General features: G+C 36.6%; 3 protein-coding genes across 5 annotated transcripts; all 3 read right to left on the reverse strand.

Annotated features, from left to right (window-relative positions):
- Positions 1 to 924: 924 nt before the first annotated feature.
- LOC140757044 (uncharacterized) lies at positions 925 to 4,879 on the reverse strand. Its single transcript, XM_073092598.1, has 6 exons — positions 4,668 to 4,879; positions 4,375 to 4,537; positions 3,473 to 3,603; positions 2,929 to 2,992; positions 1,826 to 1,943; positions 925 to 1,180 (listed from the first exon to the last, which is right to left on the reverse strand). The coding sequence occupies exons 1-6, from the start codon at positions 4,753 to 4,755 to the stop codon at positions 980 to 982; spliced, it is 765 nt and encodes a 254-aa protein (XP_072948699.1). The 5' UTR covers positions 4,756 to 4,879; the 3' UTR covers positions 925 to 979.
- A 1,934-nt stretch (positions 4,880 to 6,813) lies between these two features.
- LOC140757000 (uncharacterized) lies at positions 6,814 to 11,744 on the reverse strand. Of its 2 annotated transcripts, XM_073092550.1 has the most exons (7): positions 11,390 to 11,744; positions 10,568 to 10,656; positions 10,045 to 10,204; positions 9,499 to 9,629; positions 8,689 to 8,752; positions 8,054 to 8,171; positions 6,814 to 7,176 (listed from the first exon to the last, which is right to left on the reverse strand). In XM_073092550.1, the coding sequence occupies exons 2-7, from the start codon at positions 10,653 to 10,655 to the stop codon at positions 7,042 to 7,044; spliced, it is 696 nt and encodes a 231-aa protein (XP_072948651.1). In that variant the 5' UTR covers position 10,656; positions 11,390 to 11,744; the 3' UTR covers positions 6,814 to 7,041. The 2 variants fall into 2 exon arrangements, with proteins under 2 accessions (XP_072948651.1, XP_072948650.1); XM_073092549.1 differs by lacking the exon at positions 11,390 to 11,744 and having other exon boundaries at positions 10,568 to 11,313.
- A 982-nt stretch (positions 11,745 to 12,726) lies between these two features.
- Positions 12,727 to 17,845, reverse strand: LOC140756801 (uncharacterized). Of its 2 annotated transcripts, XM_073092338.1 has the most exons (7): positions 17,287 to 17,845; positions 16,480 to 16,568; positions 15,957 to 16,116; positions 15,411 to 15,541; positions 14,600 to 14,663; positions 13,958 to 14,075; positions 12,727 to 13,067 (listed from the first exon to the last, which is right to left on the reverse strand). In XM_073092338.1, the coding sequence occupies exons 2-7, from the start codon at positions 16,565 to 16,567 to the stop codon at positions 12,933 to 12,935; spliced, it is 696 nt and encodes a 231-aa protein (XP_072948439.1). In that variant the 5' UTR covers position 16,568; positions 17,287 to 17,845; the 3' UTR covers positions 12,727 to 12,932. The 2 variants fall into 2 exon arrangements, with proteins under 2 accessions (XP_072948439.1, XP_072948438.1); XM_073092337.1 differs by lacking the exon at positions 17,287 to 17,845 and having other exon boundaries at positions 16,480 to 16,780.
- Positions 17,846 to 21,332: the final 3,487 nt, after the last annotated feature.

A 21,332-nucleotide genomic window follows, 5' to 3' on the forward strand; every position in this document is an offset into this window, starting at 1 on the left:
TTGGGATCACATAATAAAGTAAACAAGAAATATTATTATTTGTTTAAAATAAGTAATGTACTTGTAGAAATCGGTTTTAATGAGTAAAACTACAACATACTTAAAAGCATAAATAAATGATAATAATTTTGGGGACTCTACCAAAGGACAGCAATTTGGATGAAACTTTTTATATTTAATTTATTTTTCATAACTATTTTAAAACGTGTTTTATTAATATTTTTGATGTGAAACATCTATAGCCGCACGTAAAACCGATTTCTGGCGTGGCGACACATGCCGTGGCATGCGTCACTGATTAAACGAATTAAGTAGTCACGATTTGAAATAAATTCGTAAATTTTTGTATTTAATGAAAATAAATGTTTATTCAATAAATAGTCATCGTTATCTGGAAAAAAATCGTAATATTTTATTTTATCATTATGACATATTTAGTTCCTATCACAATATGTTATTTTCTGCATATTACTTTTACAAAATAATGTCGATGTTTCACATCTGCCAGGCGTCCCGTGACGGCTCACATTTTTTTTTTTGTATTTCTATTAGGTTAATATTGTAAATAATTTACTACGTAATCGACAATAATAAAGAATAATCAGATTTAAGTAGTAAATAGTACTTACTTAATATATGGGCAAACTTCTCGAAAACCTTAAAACTTCGTATTTTAAATTTAACTTAATAAATTTTATTAATTTGTATTAAATAATCAATACGTAATTAAATTGTTACGTATTTTCTTTTAAATTTATACGTATAAAAAATAAAAAAAAGTTATAATAATAAAACAAATAAATATGTATGATTTCTTTAGCAGTTATAATTGTGAATAGAAAATGAAGTTATAATTGTTCGATAGATGGCGTTGATAAAAAAAATGACTCTATACAATGTTTTTAATGTTACGATATCAAAATGGTTCATAGATGGCGTTGTTTACAGAAAATCAACTCAGACTTCTTGTTCGCAGTTTCTAGGGTCTGACAAAGGGCCTAAGGTACTTCCAAGTGTCCAACTGATCCAGAATGGGGTTCCCGAACTGAACCATGGCTTCGGAACCGAATTTGGAAATGGCGCCTCTGAATCGGTTGACGTAATCCACTATAACTTCGCTGATCACAGCATTGACGATCGCATCGATATCTCCACCACCGATAACACCATCAAGGTTACTCTGAAATAAAAATATTTATTGTTTAAAAAGTAAAGACCACGTTAAAAAAGGGCTCCTGACGATCCTGATGAGGATAATGGGATTAAATTATTAAAATCGTGTATTGTCATCAGTTCTGGATAATTGTTCAAAATTTTAAAACAATCGGACTGTTCAAAGTGGGTAAAAATCGAGTTCAAAGATTCCATTACATACATACAGGTGAAGCTAATAAAAGCGTGGTAAGCTATTTACAAAAATATGAGGTTTCTTAGTCCTCAAGAGTAGCAGCTGTGATCGGCTTCAGATAGAACCTGTTCCATATGGAGTTGGTTGCAGATGTCCATATGCGATAGTGACGAATTACTTTTACTATTTTTTTTAATAATGTAGCAGATGAGCATGCAGTCTGTCCACCTGTTTGTAAGTGACTACTGCCGCCCGAAGTGCCGAAGTTGATCCACAGAGGGTTCTACTACCCAAATTGTAGATTTCTGCTGGCCACTTGACTAGCCCGGTGTTTATGACCTAAACCTCTCACATTCTTAAAGGAGACGCTGACAAGCAAATATGCAAAAAGTTAAGAAAACTTTGACTGCGTGAGTCAGTATACATGTGGCGCCATCTGTTGACAAATTATGGAACAGATCATAAAAAAATACATACCTCAATGGATGGTAAATCGAATGTAGGATTCTCAATTCTATCAATGACTACAGATTCACCATCTTCTGACTGCTTCAAGTGCAAAAGCCCACTGAGTCTAAAGTTCTCGATAATAAACCTGGGAATATAATAAAACGTAACATAAGAAATAGATAATAAGCTAAAAAAAAAATGTGAGCCGTCACGGGACGCCTGGCAGATGTGAAACATCGACATTATTTTGTAAAAGTAATATGCAGAAAAGAACATATTGTGATAGGAACTAAATATGTCATAATGATAAAATAAAATATTACGATTTTTTTTCCAGATAACGATGACTATTTATTGAATTAGATTGCGCATGGCGACGCGTCGCCACACCTCACACTACTGCATATAGACTGTATATATATACCATCGTATAGCGTTGCCACTGCATGCGTCGCCACGACAGAAATCGGTTTTACGTGCGGCTATAGATGTTTCACATCAAAAAAGTTAACGTGTATTGGTCCTAGCTTGAAATAATGCTTTTGATCCCGATAGATGACGCTGTTTTCGAAATATTTATCAGAGAAAGACATATTCTCAAAGTCAGTAGTAAAATGGATACTAAGGTTGATAAATGCCGTTAAATATACAAAATTATACATCTTATAATCATAATAAGCTAATATTTAATATAATTTATAATGTATACTTATTAAATCATTTTAATATGTATTTTTTCTTACTTCTAATACATATTTATAATATCTGCTGTTTTCATTATTGTTTGTCGTTTTTTTTTCCTTTCTTGCTTTGTAACACTTGCTGCAAATTCTCTACATCCACCCAGGGTTGACTGGTAGAGAATGCCATCAGGCATTATGTTTGCCCTTTTGTACATTTCTTTTTAGAGGTGATGCAATAAATTTTTAAATAAATAAATAAATAAATAAACATAAGGATTGTTTAATTTATAGAGTGAGTAAGGTTAATTAACGGGTGTTTATTACTGCATACACGCAACTTGTAAATTAAATAACTCTCTCACAAAAGTACAAATATCAGCAATGAACAGTGCATTTTCGACTTATAAACTTATTCACGCCTGATACGAAAATATGAAAAGGACTTACTCAGCACGACCCTTCCCGTAGAGTGGAATGGCGCCAAAAAGGTCTCCATCCAAATCATAAACACCTGTAATAATTTATTAGGACCCATATAAATAAATTGCATAAAAGTCATCGGAGGCCCGGGGCGAGGCCGAGGGCGAGGGAAATAAATGAGGCCCCCAATCCAATAAGTTTACAAGCTTTTATAAATGTCTACAAGGGATCTAGACATTTGGCGCGCAGGACCAGAAGAAGAAGAAGGCTACAGGAAAGGTCCGACTCCGGCGGCACCACCGCCACCCCTATTTCAGTAAAAGCAGTAGTTAACACTACTGTTGCCGTATACTGGTTTAAAGTGTTGTAAGGGAGACATACTTATCCGAGGCTTTTGAGCTTAGTTCTCAGGGGCTTAGGCATGAATTTAATCTCATCTGGAGTTGATTACAGATGTCTGCGAGCAGCAGCTACTTACCATCGGGTGGATTGCATGCTCGTCCTCTTTATGTTACAAAAAACCAAACCAAGGTATATTTAATATTGATTTTTCTACGATCGTAGAACTAACCAGCTTTGATGAGGATCCGTGGTACGGATATATCGATGTTGAAGGTCAGGTCGGAGATACGAAGGTCACTTCTGTGGACCACAAAACCGCCAATACCGGTCACCAAGATATCCTTCAGCTGAAGGTCGAGGCTGAAAAGTTTCCAACACACTTTATAGATCTTAAAATGTATAGTTTTAGTGAAATATATTTTAAGGTGGTAGAGTCGTGTGTGGTCCGACTCCGGCGGCAACAACTCCACACCTATTTCTGTTATAACAGCAGTGTTAAGCACTGCTGTGTTCTGGTTTGAAGGGTGCGGTAAGGGAGGCATCTCCAAGTTTAGCGACGCATCTGTGGTCAACCTCAGGTAAGACCCTAATATTATTTAGCGTTGATTCCGGATGTCCATAGACGGCAGTAGCCACTTACCTTCAAATGGACTGCATGCTCGTCTGATACTCCTATATTTTAAATAAGAAAGAGAAATATATCAACCATTCTAAATTTGACTAAAATCTCTAAATTGACATTTAATTTTGATACATTTTTTTTTTTAGTTTGAATTATATTTAATACAATTCACGAATTGCTTACTGACATAATTATGATTATTAATAATATTTGATAATAATTGTATCAAGGTTGAAATGAATATGGTAATTAATAATTTAATGAATAGAATTAATACTTATGAATGTAAATTATTATAATGACAATTTTTCTTTATTTTTCTGTTATAAATTTTGATAATTTAATTTAATATATATTTGTATACCTGACAAGGTGGAATATAGCGCACTATATGTAACTTTTTAATACCTGTGTTTTTAATACCTATATTCACAAATAAAGAGATTTGATTTGATTTGATTCTCCTATCTCTTTTTGTTCTAAAAATATGATGATAATGGAGTTCTCACTTGATAAGACCAGCTGGTAACTCCAGGTGGTATCTATCCAGCTTGAGAGGGTCCAGAGGAGGGATTCCGAAGAGGGCGGAGCCATTGTTGATGATCATTCGTATGTAAGCGATCAGCTGACGCACGAGGAGGTTTACCGCTAAATTGCGGCTGTCTGCTTCATCTAAAGGGATAAAATATTTAGTAATTAAAATATAATTATCTAAAGGTATAGTCAACGCTAATAGAAGAACGCTAATGTAGTTTTACGCGGACTATAATTAACTATCAAAGCAGTTTTAAGAGCTACGTACCAACAACGGAGACTTGGTCTTCATTTCCGTTCATCTGGGGCGCCGCCGCCACCACGGCACATAGTGCCAATAACAGCCAATATTTCATACTGAAAAATTGTGATTGAAATTACGAAACATGTCCTTAATGTGTTTGAATGTGGTAGAATCATGTGGTTAGACGTTGACGGCTCGACTGCCACACTTATTTCTACCTACTAACAATATTAAGCGCTGCTGTGTTCGGGTTTGAAGGGTAGGTAAGGAAGACATATTGTTCTGAGGCATTTTAGCTTAGTCTTCAGGGGTAGCGCATCTGTGGGCGACCACAGGTAGAAATCTAATATTATCTGGAGTTGATTTATGGACATTTCCATGGGCAACAGGAGCCACTTAATATCAGGTGGACTGCATGCTCGTCTGCTACTCATATATTAAAAAAAAATATGACCAGTGGTCCTCCCTGCCACAGACAGACAAGTATGTTGGACAATAATTCATGTGTGTGTGGGTTAGACGCGCACGTAAAGACGAGTGACAGAATAAACGCCCCTTTTTTTGGTTTACGAGGGGGAAACCATCAAAAGGTACCCGGTGTCGTGGGAGCGACGCAGAGTTATGTGGGATTCTTACTGCACGAAAACCCCCACACATACCGCCGTCCTTCCCGGGGTGCTGGCTGGGCGGTTCGAATTCCCACACTTGCCATCGCGACCCCAGAAGCCCCCTTTTAGTCGCCGCCGACAGGCAGGGGATACCGTAGATCTATTCTGGTCCCGGAACTACAGGGACAGGGAAATAAGGTACTTATAACGATGTTAACTCACCTTGTAGATTGAAGACGAAATAACTACTGGACTACGCTTCAACTTTCAATACTACTTATCTATTTAAATTATTATCGAGTTATCGACACTGATTTTCTTGTCGAATAATTAATGAGATAATATTTTATTAGATCACAATGATAAATGGTATTTAGATAAACTTGTTTTTTGACTATTTGTTGTTGTTAAGACGACAAACTATGTAATACTATATAATAATACTTTTCCCATTTAATACTTAAAGCTTTAAACTTCTTTAGTTACACATTTGTACGTAATCGTCATCAACCCATTACTGTCCCACTGCTGGGCACGGGTCTCCTCTCAGTATGAGAAGGATTAGGCAATAGTCCACCGCGCTGGACAAGTGCGTATTGGTAGACTGCACATACCTTGTACGCAATAATAGGAATTTTTATATTATTTTTCTTTCAGGAATCTGTGTTTTTAATGAAATGTAATACATCATCGTCTTAGTTATATAGAAAGTTAGAATATGGATTCTAACTTAAAATTTCTAGTATAGTCCACGCCAAACTGCTAGTCCGCTCTGAAGTTGTTGCGAGCAGGTGTAGTCATACAATTTGCTATGACGACGCGATTCATTTCTATATTCAGAGTGGACTAGGAGTTTTACGTGGATTATAATATAGAGATTATGATTAAATAGCAGTGTGGTGCCCTCTATTAACGATTAGTGGAATATTTATTTAATATTTATCATGTATACTTAATTATTTCTTGTGCGTATATCGAACACATAATTATAAATATAATTATATTTTTAAACTAATCAATGCTGATCGGAGGATAATTAGATATCAAATGTTTCCTACACTTATCTTATATATCTGATAAATAATAATTATCAAATAAAGATATTCATTAATAATATTTTTACCATAATTTATCTATAATTAACCTTGTATTGGCGCAATAGGTGAATAAAAATATCAGTGTTATCATAGTCGCAGTTGTAGCAATTCGATTAGTAGACGTGATTGCGACGTTTTTATCGCGTGTACGCAGCGGATCCGCAGCGTGTTCGGAGCATTGTCTACTAAGAGGTAGAGCATGCCACTGTAGATTAGGTTAATATTGTAAATAATTGACTACGTAATTGACAATAATGAAGAATAATAAGTTTTAAATAGTACTTACTTAAAATATGGGCAAACTTCTCGAAAATCTTAAAACTTCGTATTTTTAATTTAACTTAATAAATTTTATTAATTTGTATTAAATAATCAATACGTAATTAAATTGTTACGTATTTTCTTTTAAATTTATACGTATACAAATAAAAACGTTATAATAATAATAAAAAAAACAAGTACAAATTGTTTTGAATTATAATTGTGAAAAGAAAATGAAGTTATAATTGTTCGATAGATGGCGTTGATACAAAAATGACTATACAATGTTTTTAATGTTACGATATCAAAATTGCTTCATAGATGGCGCTGTGTACAGAAAAAGCTTGGACTACTTTTTCGCAGTTTCTAGGGTCTGACGAAAGGCCTAAGGTACTTCCAAGTGTCCAACTGGTCCAGAATGGGGTTCCCGAACTAAACCATGGCTTCGGAACCGAATTTGGAAATGGCGCCTCTGAATCGGTTGACGTAATCCACTATAACTTCGCTGATCACAGCATTGACGATCGCATCGATATCTCCACCACCAATAACTCCATCGAGATTACTCTGAAATAAAAATATTTTTAGTTTAAAAAGTAAAAATCACGCTAAATCTTGACGATCCTGATGAGGAGAATGGGACACAATTATTAAAATCCTGTATTGTCATCAGTTCTTGATAATTGATCAAAATTTTTAATTAATCGGACTGTTCAAAGTGGGTAAAAATCGAGGTCAAAGATTCCGTTACATACATACACATAAGTCAAGTTAATAAAAGGGTGGTAAAAAAGAATAACAATTGAAAAAAGTGACAGCTGACTACAAAAATATGAGGCAAGCTTAGTCCTCAGGAGTGGCAACTGTGATCGGCTTCAGGTAGAGCGTGTTCTATATGGAGTTGGTTACAGATGTCCTTTTGCGAGAGTCATGAATCACTTTTTACTACTTATTTTTTATAATATAGGAGAGACAAGCATGCAGTCTAGCCTGGTAAGTGGCTACTGTCGCTCATGGACATCTGTAATCAACCTCAGATAAGATTAGATTCCTACCACCGATTCCGACAACAGACGCGCCGTTAACCCTGAGAACTAAACAAGAATGCTTTGGAAAAGTGTGTCTCCCTTACCACACTTCAAACCAGAACACAGCAGAACTTAAAACTGTTATAACAGAAAAAGGTGTGGCGGTAGTGCCGCCGGAGTCGAACCACAGAGGGTTCTACCACGTCTAGATTGTACATTTCTGACAATTGCCTGCCCCTTGACGGTGTACCATTCACACCTTCTTACTTCTACCAAAGCTCTTCGTATTCTTAGAGGAGACGCTGACAAGCAAATATGCAAAAAGTTAAGAAAACTTTGACACCGTGATTCAGTATACGTGGCGCCATCTATTGACAAATTATGGAAAGTCACCACAGATCATAAAAAATACATACCTCAATGGATGGTAAATCGAATGTAGGATTCTCAATTCTATCAATGATCACAGATTCACCATCTTCTGACTGCTTCAAGTGCAAAAGCCCACTGAGCCTAAAGTTCTCGATAATGAATCTGAAAACGAAATAAAAGGTAAAATACTACATAAAATAAGTGGTAAAATAAAAATAAATGAAAAATAAGCAAACAAGGTAGATAAACAAAAAAGTTAACATAAAAATAAAAATATAGACAAAATACAAGGTAAAATAGGAAATAATGGTCTAAGATGCCAATATAGGTCGAATGCACTGAGCTGGTTAATGGATGAAACATTTATAACAATAAAATAAAATTCCTTTATTTCAGGCAACTAAAGACCCATATAATGTGTGTTAGTAACAGATTACTTATAACCTATTATAATTCACAATTTATATCAAATTAAATATGTCAAAAATGTATTGACTAAAAAAATTTTTGAGTGAAATAAAATTGTTGACTAAAATATGTTTTTAGAATATGCAAGCGTTAGGTTAAATATTTTTTTAATATAATTATAATTTGAAAATGGATGGACAAATCATTCACATAAATAAAATGTATAAAAATATATATAAAATAAAATATAAGAAAAGTAAATTAAACTTACTCAGCACGACCGTTTCCGTAGAGTGGGATGGCGCCAAAAAGGTCTCCATCCAGATCGTATACACCTGTAAGTAATACTTATATTACTTAACGAGCTTTTGCCCGCGGCTTCGCTCGCGTTACGAATTAATATTTTCATCCCCTATTTTATCCTCTTGGGGATAGAATTGATCAATATCCTTATTTAGAGGATGCCTACATCATAACATCTACCTGCATGCCAAATTTCAGCCTGATCCGTCCAGTGGTTTGGGCTGTGCGTTGATAGATCACTATGTCAGTCAATCCTTTGAGTTATATATTTAGATTATTATATTAGGACACATAGAAATAAATTTAAATTCAGATATAAGTAGCTAGTGGTCTAAGCTCGTAGTAGGCCCGGAAATAAATGAGGCCTCCAGTTTAAAAATTGATACTTATAATTTTGCAAGCTTTTGCAAATGTCTACAGGAACATATAGACATTTCGAGGCCCCCAGGACTACACCCCCCCTAGACCGTCAATGATAAAATGCACAATAATAATTACCTAAAGTTACACACTACCAGATTTTGAAGGTAGACTTCTGTGGTTCGACTCCGGCACCACCGCCACACCTATTTCTGTTATAACAGCAGTGTAGCGCTGCTGTGTTCTGGATTGGAGGCGTGGTAAGGGAGGCATGTTTTCCCGAAGAATTCGAGCTTTGTTCTCAAGGTTAGCGGAGCATCTGTGGCCGACCTCAGGTAGGAATATAATCTAATCAGGGGTGATTTACAGATGTCCATACAAAACGAATTTTTGGTTTGTGTAAGATCATAGAACTAACCAGCTTTGATGAGGATCCGTGGTACGGATATATCGATGTTGAAGGTCAGGTCGGAGATGCGAAGGTCACTCCTGCGGACCACGAAGCCACCGATGCCGGTAACCAAGATATCCTTCAGCTGAAGATCGAGGCTGAAACATTACCAACATATTGTATAGATCTTAAAATGTATAGTTTCATTGAAATATATTTTAAGGTGGTAGAACCCTCTGTGGTTCGACTCCAGCACCACCGTCACACCTATTTCTGTTATAACAGCAGTGTAGCGCTGCTGTATTCTTGTTTGAAGTGTGTGGTAAAGGAGACATACTTTTCCTAGGCATTCCAGCTTAGTCTCCAAGTGTAGCGGCGCATCTGTGGCCAACCTCATGTAAGAAACTAATCTTATCTAGGGTTGATTACGGATGTCCAAAGGCGGCAGTAGCCACTTATGAGGCGGACTGGATATTCGTCTGCTACTCCTATAAAAATAAGAAAGAGATATATAGCAACCATTCTCCTACCTCTCTGTTTACTCTAAAAATATGATGATAATGGATTTCTCACTTGATAAGACCAGCTGGTAACTCCAGGCGGTAGCCATCCAGCTGGAGAGGGTCCAGAGGAGGGAGTCCGAAGAAGGCGGAGCCATTGTTGATGATTCGACGTAGGTAAGCGAACAACTGACCCAAGATGTTTATCGCTAAATTGCGGCTGTCTGCTTCATCTAAATTGAAAAAATATTTGGTAAGTAATTAAAATATAATTATGGGTAAAGATAATTCCGCGTAAAACTGCGTACAGTGACATGTGTGTCAATTACTACGCCGCACGAGAGCAACTGGTGTCGATAGACACCAATTGGTGTATTTTGTATGTTTCAAGTTATGCCAGTTAGTAACGTATCTTTAGTTATTATATCAATGGTATAGTCCGCGCTGAAGTTGTTGCAAGCAGGTGTTGTCATGCAATTTGCTATGGCGACGCGATTCATTCCTATATTTAGAGCGGACTAGCAGTTTGGCGCGGACTCTACCGGAAAGAGATATTACTGTAATTTACTACTAAAGCGGTTTTAAGAGTCACTTACCAACAATGGAGACTTGATCTTCATTTCCGTTCATCTGGGGCGCCGCCGCCACCACGGCACTTAGTGCCAATAACAGCCAAAGTTTCATACTGAAAAATTGTGATTGAAATTACGAAACATGTCCTTAATGTGTTTGAATGTGGTAGAATCATGTGGTTAGACGTTAACGGGTCGACTACTACACCTGCCTACTAACAGTGTAAAGCGCTGCTGTGTTCTGGCTTGAAGGGTAGGTAAGTGAGATATAATTTTCTGAGGCATTTAACGCTTTCTACACTATTTCAGCTTAGTCCTCAGGGGTAGCGGCGCATCTGTGGGCGACCTCAGGTAGAAATCTAATCTTATCTGGAGTTGATTGATGGACATTTCCATGGGCAACAGGAGCCACTTAACATCAGATGGACTGCACGCACGTCTGCTACTCCTATATTAAAAAAAAAGATGACCAGTGGTCCTCCCTGCCACAGACAGACAAGTATGTTGGACAATAATTCATGTGTGTGTGGGTTAGACGCGCACGTAAATACGGGTGACAGAATAAACGCCCCTTTTTTGTTTACGAGGGGGAAACCATCAAAAGGTACTCGGTGTCGTGAAAGTGACGCAGAGTTATGTGGGATTCTTACTGCACGAAAACCCCCACACATACCGCCGTCCTTCCCGGGGTCGCTGGCTGGGCGGTTCGAGTTCCCACTCTTGCCACTAGCGACCCCAGAAGCCCCCTTTTAGTCGCCGCCGACAGGCAGGGGATACCGTAGATCTATTCTGGTCCCGGAACTACAGGGACAGGGAAATAAGGTACTTATAACGATGTTAACTCACCTTGTAGATTGAAGACGAAATAACTACTGGACTACGCTTCAACTTTCAATACTACTTATCTATTTAAATTATTATCGAGTTATCGACACTGATTTTCTTGTCGAATAATTAATGAGATAATATTTTATTAGATCACAATGATAAATGGTATTTAGATAAACTTGTTTTTTGACTATTTGTTGTTGTTAAGACGACAAACTATGTAATACTATATAATAAAACTTTTCCCATTTAAAACTTAAAGCTTTAAACTTCTTTAGTTACACATTTGTACGTAATCGTCATCAACCCATTACTGTCCCACTGCTGGGCACGGGTCTCCTCTCAGTATGAGAAGGATTAGGCTATAGTCCACCGCGCTAGCCAAGTGCGTATTGGTAGACTGCACATACCTTGTACGTAATAATAGAAATTTTTATATTATTTTTCTTCATCATCGTCTTAGTTATATAGAAAGTTAGAATATGGATTCTAACTTAGAATTTCTGGTAGAGTCCGCGCCAAACTGCTACTTCGCTCTGAAGTTGTTGCGAGCAGGTGTAGTCATACAATTTGCTATGGCGACGCGATTCATTTCTATATTCAGAGTGGAGTGTGGACTAGGAGTTTTACGTGGATTATAATATAGAGATTATGATTAAATAGCAGTGTGGTGCCCTCTATTAACGATTAGTGGGATATTTATTTAATATTTATCATGTATACTTAATTATTTCTTGTGCGTATATCGAACACATAATTATAAATATAATTATATTTTTAAACTAATCAATGCTGATCGGAGGATATTTAGATATCAAATGTTTCCTACACTTATCTTATATATCTGATAAATAATAATTATCAAATAAAGATATTCATTAATAATATTTTTACCATAATTTATCTATAATTAACCTTGTATTGGCGCAATAGGTGAATAAAAATATCAGTGTTATCATGGTCGCAGTTTTAGCAATTCGATTAGTAGACGTGATTGCGACGTTTTTATCGCGTGTACGCAGCGGATCCGCAGCGTGTTCGGAGCATTGTCTACTAAGACGTAGAGCATGCCACTGTAGATTAGGTTAATATTGTAAATAATTGACTACGTAATTGACAATAATGAAGAATAATAAGTTTTAAATAATACTTACTTAAAATATGGGCAAACTTCTCGAAAACCTTAAAACTTCGTATTTTTAATTTTACTTATATATTTTTTTAATTTGTATTAAATAATCAATACGTAATTAAATTGTTACGTATTTTCTTTTAAATTTATACATATACAAATAAAAACGTTATAATAATATTAAAAAAACAAGTACAAATTGTTTTGAATTATAATTGTGAAAAGAAAATGAAGTTATAATTGTTCGATAGATGGCGTTGATATAAAAATGACTCTATACAATGTTTTTAATGTTACGATATCAAAATTGCTTCATAGATGGCGCTGTGTACAGAAAAAGCTCGGACTACTTTTTCGCAGTTTCTAGGGTCTGACGAAAGGCCTAAGGTACTTCCAAGTGTCCAACTGGTCCAGAATGGGGTTCCCGAACTAAACCATGGCTTCGGAACCGAATTTGGAAATGACGCCTCTGAATCGGTTGACGTAATCCACTATAACTTCGCTGATCACAGCATTGACGATCGCATCGATATCTCCACCACCAATAACTCCATCGAGATTACTCTGAAATAAAAATATTTTTAGTTTAAAAAGTAAAAATCACGCTAAATCTTGACGATCGTGATGAGGAGAATGGGACACAATTATTAAAATCGTGTATTGTCATCAGTTCTTGATAATTGTTCAAAATTTTTAATTAATCGAACTGTTCAAAGTGGGTAAAAATCGAGTTCAAAGATTCCGTTACATACATACACATAACTCATAAGTCAAGTTAATAAAAGGGTGGTAAAAAAGAATAACAATTGAAAAAAGTGACAGCTGACTACAAAAATATGAGGCAAGCTTAGTCCTCAGGAGTGGCAACCGTGATCGGCTTCAGGTAGAGCGTGTTCTATATGGAGTTGGTTACAGATGTCCATTTGCGAGTGTCATGAATCACTTTTTACTACTTATTTTTTATAATAAAGGAGAGACAAGCATGCAGTCTAGCCTGGTAAGTGGCTACTGTCGCTCATGGACATCTGTAATCAACCTCAGATAAGATTAGATTCCTACCACCGATTCCGACAACAGACGCGCCGTTAACCCTGAGAACTAAACAAGAATGCTTTGGAAAAGTATGTCTCCCTTACCACACTTCAAACCAGAACACAGCAGCATTTAAAACTGTTATAACAGAAAAAGGTGTGGCGGTGGTGCCGCCGGAGTCGAACCACAGAGGGTTCTGCCACGTCTAGATTGTACATTTCTGACAATTGCCTGCCGCTTGAGCAGCGCGGTGTACCATTCACACCTTCTTACTTCTACCAAAGCTCTTCGTATTCTTAGAGGAGACGCTGACAAGCAAATATGCAAAAAGTTAAGAAAACTTTGACACCGTGATTCAGTGTACGTGACGCCATCTATTGACAAATTATGGAAAGTCACCACAGATCATAAAAAATACATACCTCAATGGATGGTAAATCGAATGTAGGATTCTCAATTCTATCAATGACTACAGATTCACCATCTTCTGATCGCTTCAAGTGCAAAAGCCCACTGAGTCTAAAGTTCTCGATAATGAATCTGAAAACGAAATAAAAGGTAAAATACTAAATAAAATAAGTGGTAAAATAAAAATAAATGAAAAATAAGCAAACAAGGTAGATAAACAAAAAAGTTAACATAAAAATAAAAATATAGACAAAATACAAGGTAAAATAGGAAATAATGGTCTAAGATGCCAATATAGGTCGAATGCACTGAGCTGGTTAATGGATGAAACATTTATAACAATAAAATAAAATTCCTTTATTTCAGGCAACTAAAGACCCATATAATGTGTGTTAGTAACAGATTACTTATATGTTAGTACCTATTATAATTCACAATTTATATCAAATTAAATATGTCAAAAATGTATTGACTAAAAAAATTTTTGAGTGAAATAAAATTGTTGACTAAAATATGTTTTTAGAATATGCAAGCGTTAGGTTAAATATTTTTTTAATATAATTATAATTTGAAAATGGATGGACAAATCATTCACATAAATAAAATGTATAAAAATATATATAAAATAAAATATAAGAAAAGTAAATTAAACTTACTCAGCACGACCGTTTCCGTAGAGTGGGATGGCGCCAAAAAGGTCTCCATCCAGATCGTATACACCTGTAAGTAATACTTATATTACTTAACGAGCTTTTGCCCGCGGCTTCGCTCGCGTTACGAATTAATATTTTCATCCCCTATTTTATCCTCTTGGGGATAGAATTGATCAATATCCTTATTTAGAGGATGCCTACATCATAACATCTACCTGCATGCCAAATTTCAGCCTGATCCGTCCAGTGGTTTGGGCTGTGCGTTGATAGATCACTATGTCAGTCAATCCTTTGAGTTATATATTTAGATTATTATATTAGGACACATAGAAATAAATTTAAATTCAGATATAAGTAGCTAGTGGTCTAAGCTCGTAGTAGGCCCGGAAATAAATGAGGCCTCCAGTTTAAAAATTGATACTTATAATTTTGCAAGCTTTTGCAAATGTCTACAGGAACATATAGACATTTCGAGGCCCCCAGGACTACACCCCCCCCTAGACCGTCAATGATAAAATGCACAATAATAATTACCTAAAGTTACACACTACCAGATTTTGAAGGTAGACTTCTGTGGTTCGACTCCGGCACCACCGCCACACCTATTTCTGTTATAACAGCAGTGTAGCGCTGCTGTGTTCTGGATTGGAGGCTTGGTAAGGGAGGCATGTTTTCCCGAAGAATTCGAGCTTTGTTCTCAAGGTTAGCGGAGCATCTGTGGCCGACCTCAGGTAGGAATATAATCTAATCAGGGGTGATTTACAGATGTCCATACAAAACGAATTTTTGGTTTGTGTAAGATCATAGAACTAACCAGCTTTGATGAGGATCCGTGGTACGGATATATCGATGTTGAAGGTCAGGTCGGAGATGCGAAGGTCACTCCTGCGGACCACGAAGCCACCGATGCCGGTAACCAAGATATCCTTCAGCTGAAGATCGAGGCTGAAACATTACCAACATATTGTATAGATCTTAAAATGTATAGTTTCATTGAAATATATTTTAAGGTGGTAGAACCCTCTGTGGTTCGACTCCAGCACCACCGTCACACCTATTTCTGTTATAACAGCAGTGTAGCGCTGCTGTATTCTTGTTTGAAGTGTGTGGTAAAGGAGACATACTTTTCCTAGGCATTCCAGCTTAGTCTCCAAGTGTAGCGGCGCATCTGTGGCCAACCTCATGTAAGAAACTAATCTTATCTAGGGTTGATTACGGATGTCCAAAGGCGGCAGTAGCCACTTATGAGGCGGACTGGATATTCGTCTGCTACTCCTATAAAAATAAGAAAGAGATATATAGCAACCATTCTCCAACCTCTCTGTTTACTCTAAAAATATGATGATAATGGATTTCTCACTTGATAAGACCAGCTGGTAACTCCAGGCGGTAGCCATCCAGCTGGAGAGGGTCCAGAGGAGGGAGTCCGAAGAAGGCGGAGCCATTGTTGATGATTCGACGTAGGTAAGCGAACAACTGACCCAAGATGTTTATCGCTAAATTGCGGCTGTCTGCTTCATCTAAATTGAAAAAATATTTGGTAAGTAATTAAAATATAATTATGGGTAAAGATAATTCCGCGTAAAACTGCGTACAGTGACATGTGTGTCAATTACTACGCCGCACGAGAGCAACTGGTGTCGATAGACACCAATTGGTGTATTTTGTATGTTTCAAGTTATGCCAGTTAGTAACGTATCTTTAGTTATTATATCAATGGTATAGTCCGCGCTGAAGTTGTTGCAAGCAGGTGTAGTCATGCAATTTGCTATGGCGACGCGATTCATTCCTATATTTAGAGCGGACTAGCAGTTTGGCGCGGACTCTACCGGAAAGAGATATTACTGTAATTTACTACTAAAGCGGTTTTAAGAGTCACTTACCAACAATGGAGACTTGATCTTCATTTCCGTTCATCTGGGGCGCCGCCGCCACCACGGCACTTAGTGCCAATAACAGCCAAAGTTTCATACTGAAAAATTGTGATTGAAATTACGAAACATGTCCTTAATGTGTTTGAATGTGGTAGAATCCTGCGGTTAGACGGTGACGGGTCGACTGCCACACCTATTTCTGCCTACTAACAGTGGTAAGCGCTGCTGTGTTCTGGCTTGAAGGGTAGGTAAGGGAGATATATTTTTCTGAGGCATTTCAGCTTAGTCTTCAGGGGTAGCACATCTGTGGGCGACCTCAGGTAGAAATTTAATCTTATCTGGAGTTGATTGATGGACATTTCTATGGGCAACAATAGCCACTTACCATCAGATGGACTGCACGCACGTCTGCTACTCCTATATTAAAAAAAAATTATGACCAGTGGTCCTCCCTGCCACAGACAGACAAGTATGTTGGACAATAATTCATGTGTGTGTGGGTTAGACGCGCACGTATAGACGAGTTACAGAATAAACGCCCCTTTTTTTGGTTTACGAGGGGGAAACCATCAAAAGGTACTCGGTGTCGTGGGAGCGACGCAGAGTTATGTGGGATTCTTACTGCACGAAAACCCCCACACATACCGCCGTCCTTCCCGGGGTCGCTGGCTGGGCGGTCGAGTTCCCACACTTGCCATCGCGACCCCAGAAGCCCCCTTTTAGTCGCCGCCGACAGGCAGGGGATACCGTAGATCTATTCTGGTCCCGGAACTACAGGGACAGGGAAATAAGGTACTTATAACGATGTTAACTCACCTTGTAGATTGAAGACGAAATAACTACTGGACTACGCTTCAACTTTCAATACTACTAATAATAATATAAATTTAAATATCTATAATTAAATAGATATTTAAATTTTTATCGAGTTATCGAACCTGATTTTCTTGTCGAATAATTAATTAGGTAATTTTTAGATCGAATAATTAATTAGATCACAATGATAAATTTATTTAGATAAACTTGTTTTTTGACTATTTGTTGTTGTTAAGACGACAAACTATGTAATACTATATAATAAAACTTTTCCCATTTAATCCTTAAAGCTTTAAACTTCTTTAGTTACACATTTGTACGTAATCGTCATCAACCCATTACTCTCCCACTGCTGGGCACGGGTCTCCTCTCATAATGAGAAGGATTAGGCCATAGTCCACCGCGCTGGACAAGTGCGTATTGGTAGACTGCACATACCTTGTACGCAATAATAGGAATTTTTATATTATTTTTCTTTCAGGAATCTGTGTTTTTAATGAAGTTTAATACATCATCGCCTTAGTTATATAGAAAGTTAGAATATGGATTCTAACTTAAAATTTCTAGTATAGTCCACGCCAAACTGCTAGTCCGCTCTGAAGTTGTTGCGAGCAGGTGCAGTCATACAATTTGCTATGACTACGCGATTCATTTCTATATTCAGAGTGGACTAGGAGTTTTACGTGGATTATAATATAGAGATTATGATTAAATAGCAGTGTGGTGCCCTCTATTAACGATTAGTGGAATATTTATTTAATATTTATCATGTATACTTAATTATTTCTTGTGCGTATATCGAACACATAATTATAAATATAATTATATTTTTAAACTAATCAATGCTGATCGGAGGATAATTAGATATCAAATGTTTCCTACACTTATCTTATATTATCTGATAAATAATAATTATCAAATAAAGATATATTTTTACCATAATTTATCTATAATTAACCTTGTATTGGCGCAATAGGTGAATAAAAATATCAGTGTTATCATAGTCGCAGTTTTAGCAATTCGATTAGTAGACATGATTGCGACGTTTTTATCACTTGTACGCAGCGGATCCGCAGCGTGTTCGGAGCATTGTCTACTAAGACGTAGAGCATGCTACTGTAGATTACCTATAGATAACTAGTTTTTCCCGCTTCGCCCGCGTTTAAAAGAAAATAATATAACATACTAACATACATAAAACTGTTAATTCGTACCTTCAACTTTGCTAAAGATCATCACTTGATCAAATGCATAGTTTACGATTCAATCCTTACTAATATCGATTAAAATAATCGATGTTTTGGGTCCAAAAGATCGATTCTCCGATTAATCGATCTTAGATCGTCATACCTAGTTCCCGTGGGATTTCCGGGATAAAAACTATCCTTTGTCCTTTCTCGGGTCTCAGACTATCTTTGTACAAAATTTCATTAAAATCGGTTCAGTGGTTAAGCGTGAAGAAGAGACAACCAGACAGACAGAAAGAGTTACTTTCGGATTTATAATATTAGTAAGGAAGTAAGGATAACGATGAGAATTAGTTTGTAATTGTTTCTGTTGTCATTAATGTAGTGTAGGAAATATGATATTAAATTATAGTCACCAAATAATCTAAATAAATTAAAAATGTAGAAATGAATGCCCAAAAAACTTAAAGTTTCGGTTTGAATATTGTGATTGTGAATATTTTAAGTTAAAACTAGTAAGGCTCCTATGAAAATAATTGATTCCTAAAAGGTGAATACGTCGGAGTAATCGTAATAAATTTCTACTTATATTTAATATCTATAGATATAATTACTAAGTAGCAACATATCCAAAAAACGGAAATGCTTAAAGAAAATGCCCTAACTTAAAAAAAATAATGTCACTTTCCCTGTAATGGATGAATTAATTGAAAACTAATTAATATTGTTTTGTAAGTATTCTCAGATTACCAAAATAGTAAATAATTTCTACTATTATCTGATTTTCATAATTTCTAATCTTTGAATTATTTAAAGTTATAATATTATTATTATGTTTTCAGATTCTTTGGAACGATTCAATACTGTATATCTGATATCAATTAAAAATATCTGTCCTTTGTAAAAAAAAACGATTGTCCAATTTATCGATATAACAATATATGACATCCCTTATCTCATTTCAATAAAGTTTAGGCGAAAAGACAAGAATCCGAAGCAGAAAAATAACATTAAAAATATATCAATTTTGATTTGTCATTCTATCAACGTCAAATAATCAAATTGTGATTTTCAATTTTCATATTGTTGTGTGAGCACTGAGACGGCATTTTGGAAAAATCTTCACTAATTTTGAGTAATGCACATTAAGAACATGGAGAAACCTAAAGTAGATCTTGGATTACTTGAAGAAGACGACGAATTTGAGGAATTTCCCACCGAAAGTAAGTAAAATGTTTTAGTAGCATTCGTAAATTTTAGGCTAAAAAACTGGCAAAATGTTGTGTCGGTGTCTCCCAGGTTAAACAACACTTAGACCAGTGGCGGATTTAAAAAAAAATAAGGTCTAGGCTGAACTGTTTTTGCCGCCCCAGCTCCTACTATTGTCATGTGTTACTAGAGATTAGAGGCGTATATACTGGTTCAGGGACTAGGTAGTTTCCCGGACTAGGTGGTATATTGGACTAGGTAGTTTATCGGGTTTTTTGGTTGTTGCGCCGGCTTATGACACGGTTCCCTTTTTATTTGCTTGCCGCGCCCGCGTACGGTTCCCGTTTTTTTTTGCTCGTCACGCCAATTCATGACACGTTTAAGGCATGAACGAACTAGCTTCCTAGCAAAAAAAACATTCGGTCCCCAAATTTGCCGCCCCAAAAATCTGCCGCCCTAGGTTGAAGCCTACTCAGCCTGCTGGTAAATCCGCCACTGACTTAGACTAAGATGATCGCCAGCTAAGAAAATCAGCCAGCATCAACGTCCTTACACCCAAACGCTGATGTGCTTTATGCTAGACGTAGCCGTGACTATGGTACCTCCCCGATCAAACCATACTTCTTGTTCTACTACTCAATGACTGCTGCACCTCTGTTACTTCCGGAGTATGTAGTTTTCTAATGATGAATTTTTGCGAAGGTTTTAGAACCGTTTGTGGTTCGACTCCGGCGGCACCACCGCCACCAATTTTTGTTATAATAGCTGTGTTAAATGCTGCTTTGTGTGTGACCAAGGGATCCATGTTACAAGGAATCTTGGTGTAAATGTTGAAAGCAAATGTTTTTTTATCATTTCTCTTGTAGATGTGTATTCTTATATTATTGTTGAATTGTGTAGAATGTAGAAAACATTTACCAGTATTTAATCATCTTTCATCTTGTATTTTTCAGATTGGGGTCCAGAGCAGCTGGACACGGAGGATGTGTCAGTTTGGGAGGACAATTGGGAGGATGACGTCATCCAGGATGACTTCAACAAACAATTGAGGTAACTATAAATCTCATTTATTTTTAAAAAGTGCAGAAAGTATGATAGAAATTGTTTATGGGAACTACACCAGGCTTTTTATTACATATGGTAAGCAAGAAAGCATGCAGTCCTGTAAGTCGCTACTGCTGCATGGACATCTGTAATCAACCCCAGATAAGATTAGATTCCTACCTGAAGTTGGATACAGATGCGCCGCTGTACCTTAGGACTAAGTTGAAACGCCTCGGACAAATATATCTCTCTTACCACACCCTTCAAACCAGAACACAGCAGCTCTACACTGCTGTTATAACAGAAATATGTGTGGCGGTGGTGCCATTGGAGTAAAATGACAAAGGGTTCTGCTTTGAAAGGTGTGGTAAGGAAGACATACTTATCCGAGGCGTTACTTAGTCGTCAAGAGTAATAGTGCATTTATTATGGACCTCATGTAGGAATGTAATCTTATTTGGGGTTGATTAGAGATGTCCATTGGTGGCAGTAGCCACTTACCGTCAGGTGGACTGCATGCTTTCTGCTACTCCTATATTATAGAAAAAAACGTTCATTTCTCATATCTATTAAGGTAGATGTTCACTTGTGACTTATTTCCATTCT

The sequence above is a fragment of the Epargyreus clarus genome, unplaced genomic scaffold (assembly GCF_041222505.1).
Source record: "Epargyreus clarus isolate Ecla_fem2 unplaced genomic scaffold, WU_Ecla_fem_2.2 ptg000036l, whole genome shotgun sequence".
NCBI lineage: Eukaryota > Metazoa > Arthropoda > Insecta > Lepidoptera > Hesperiidae > Epargyreus > Epargyreus clarus.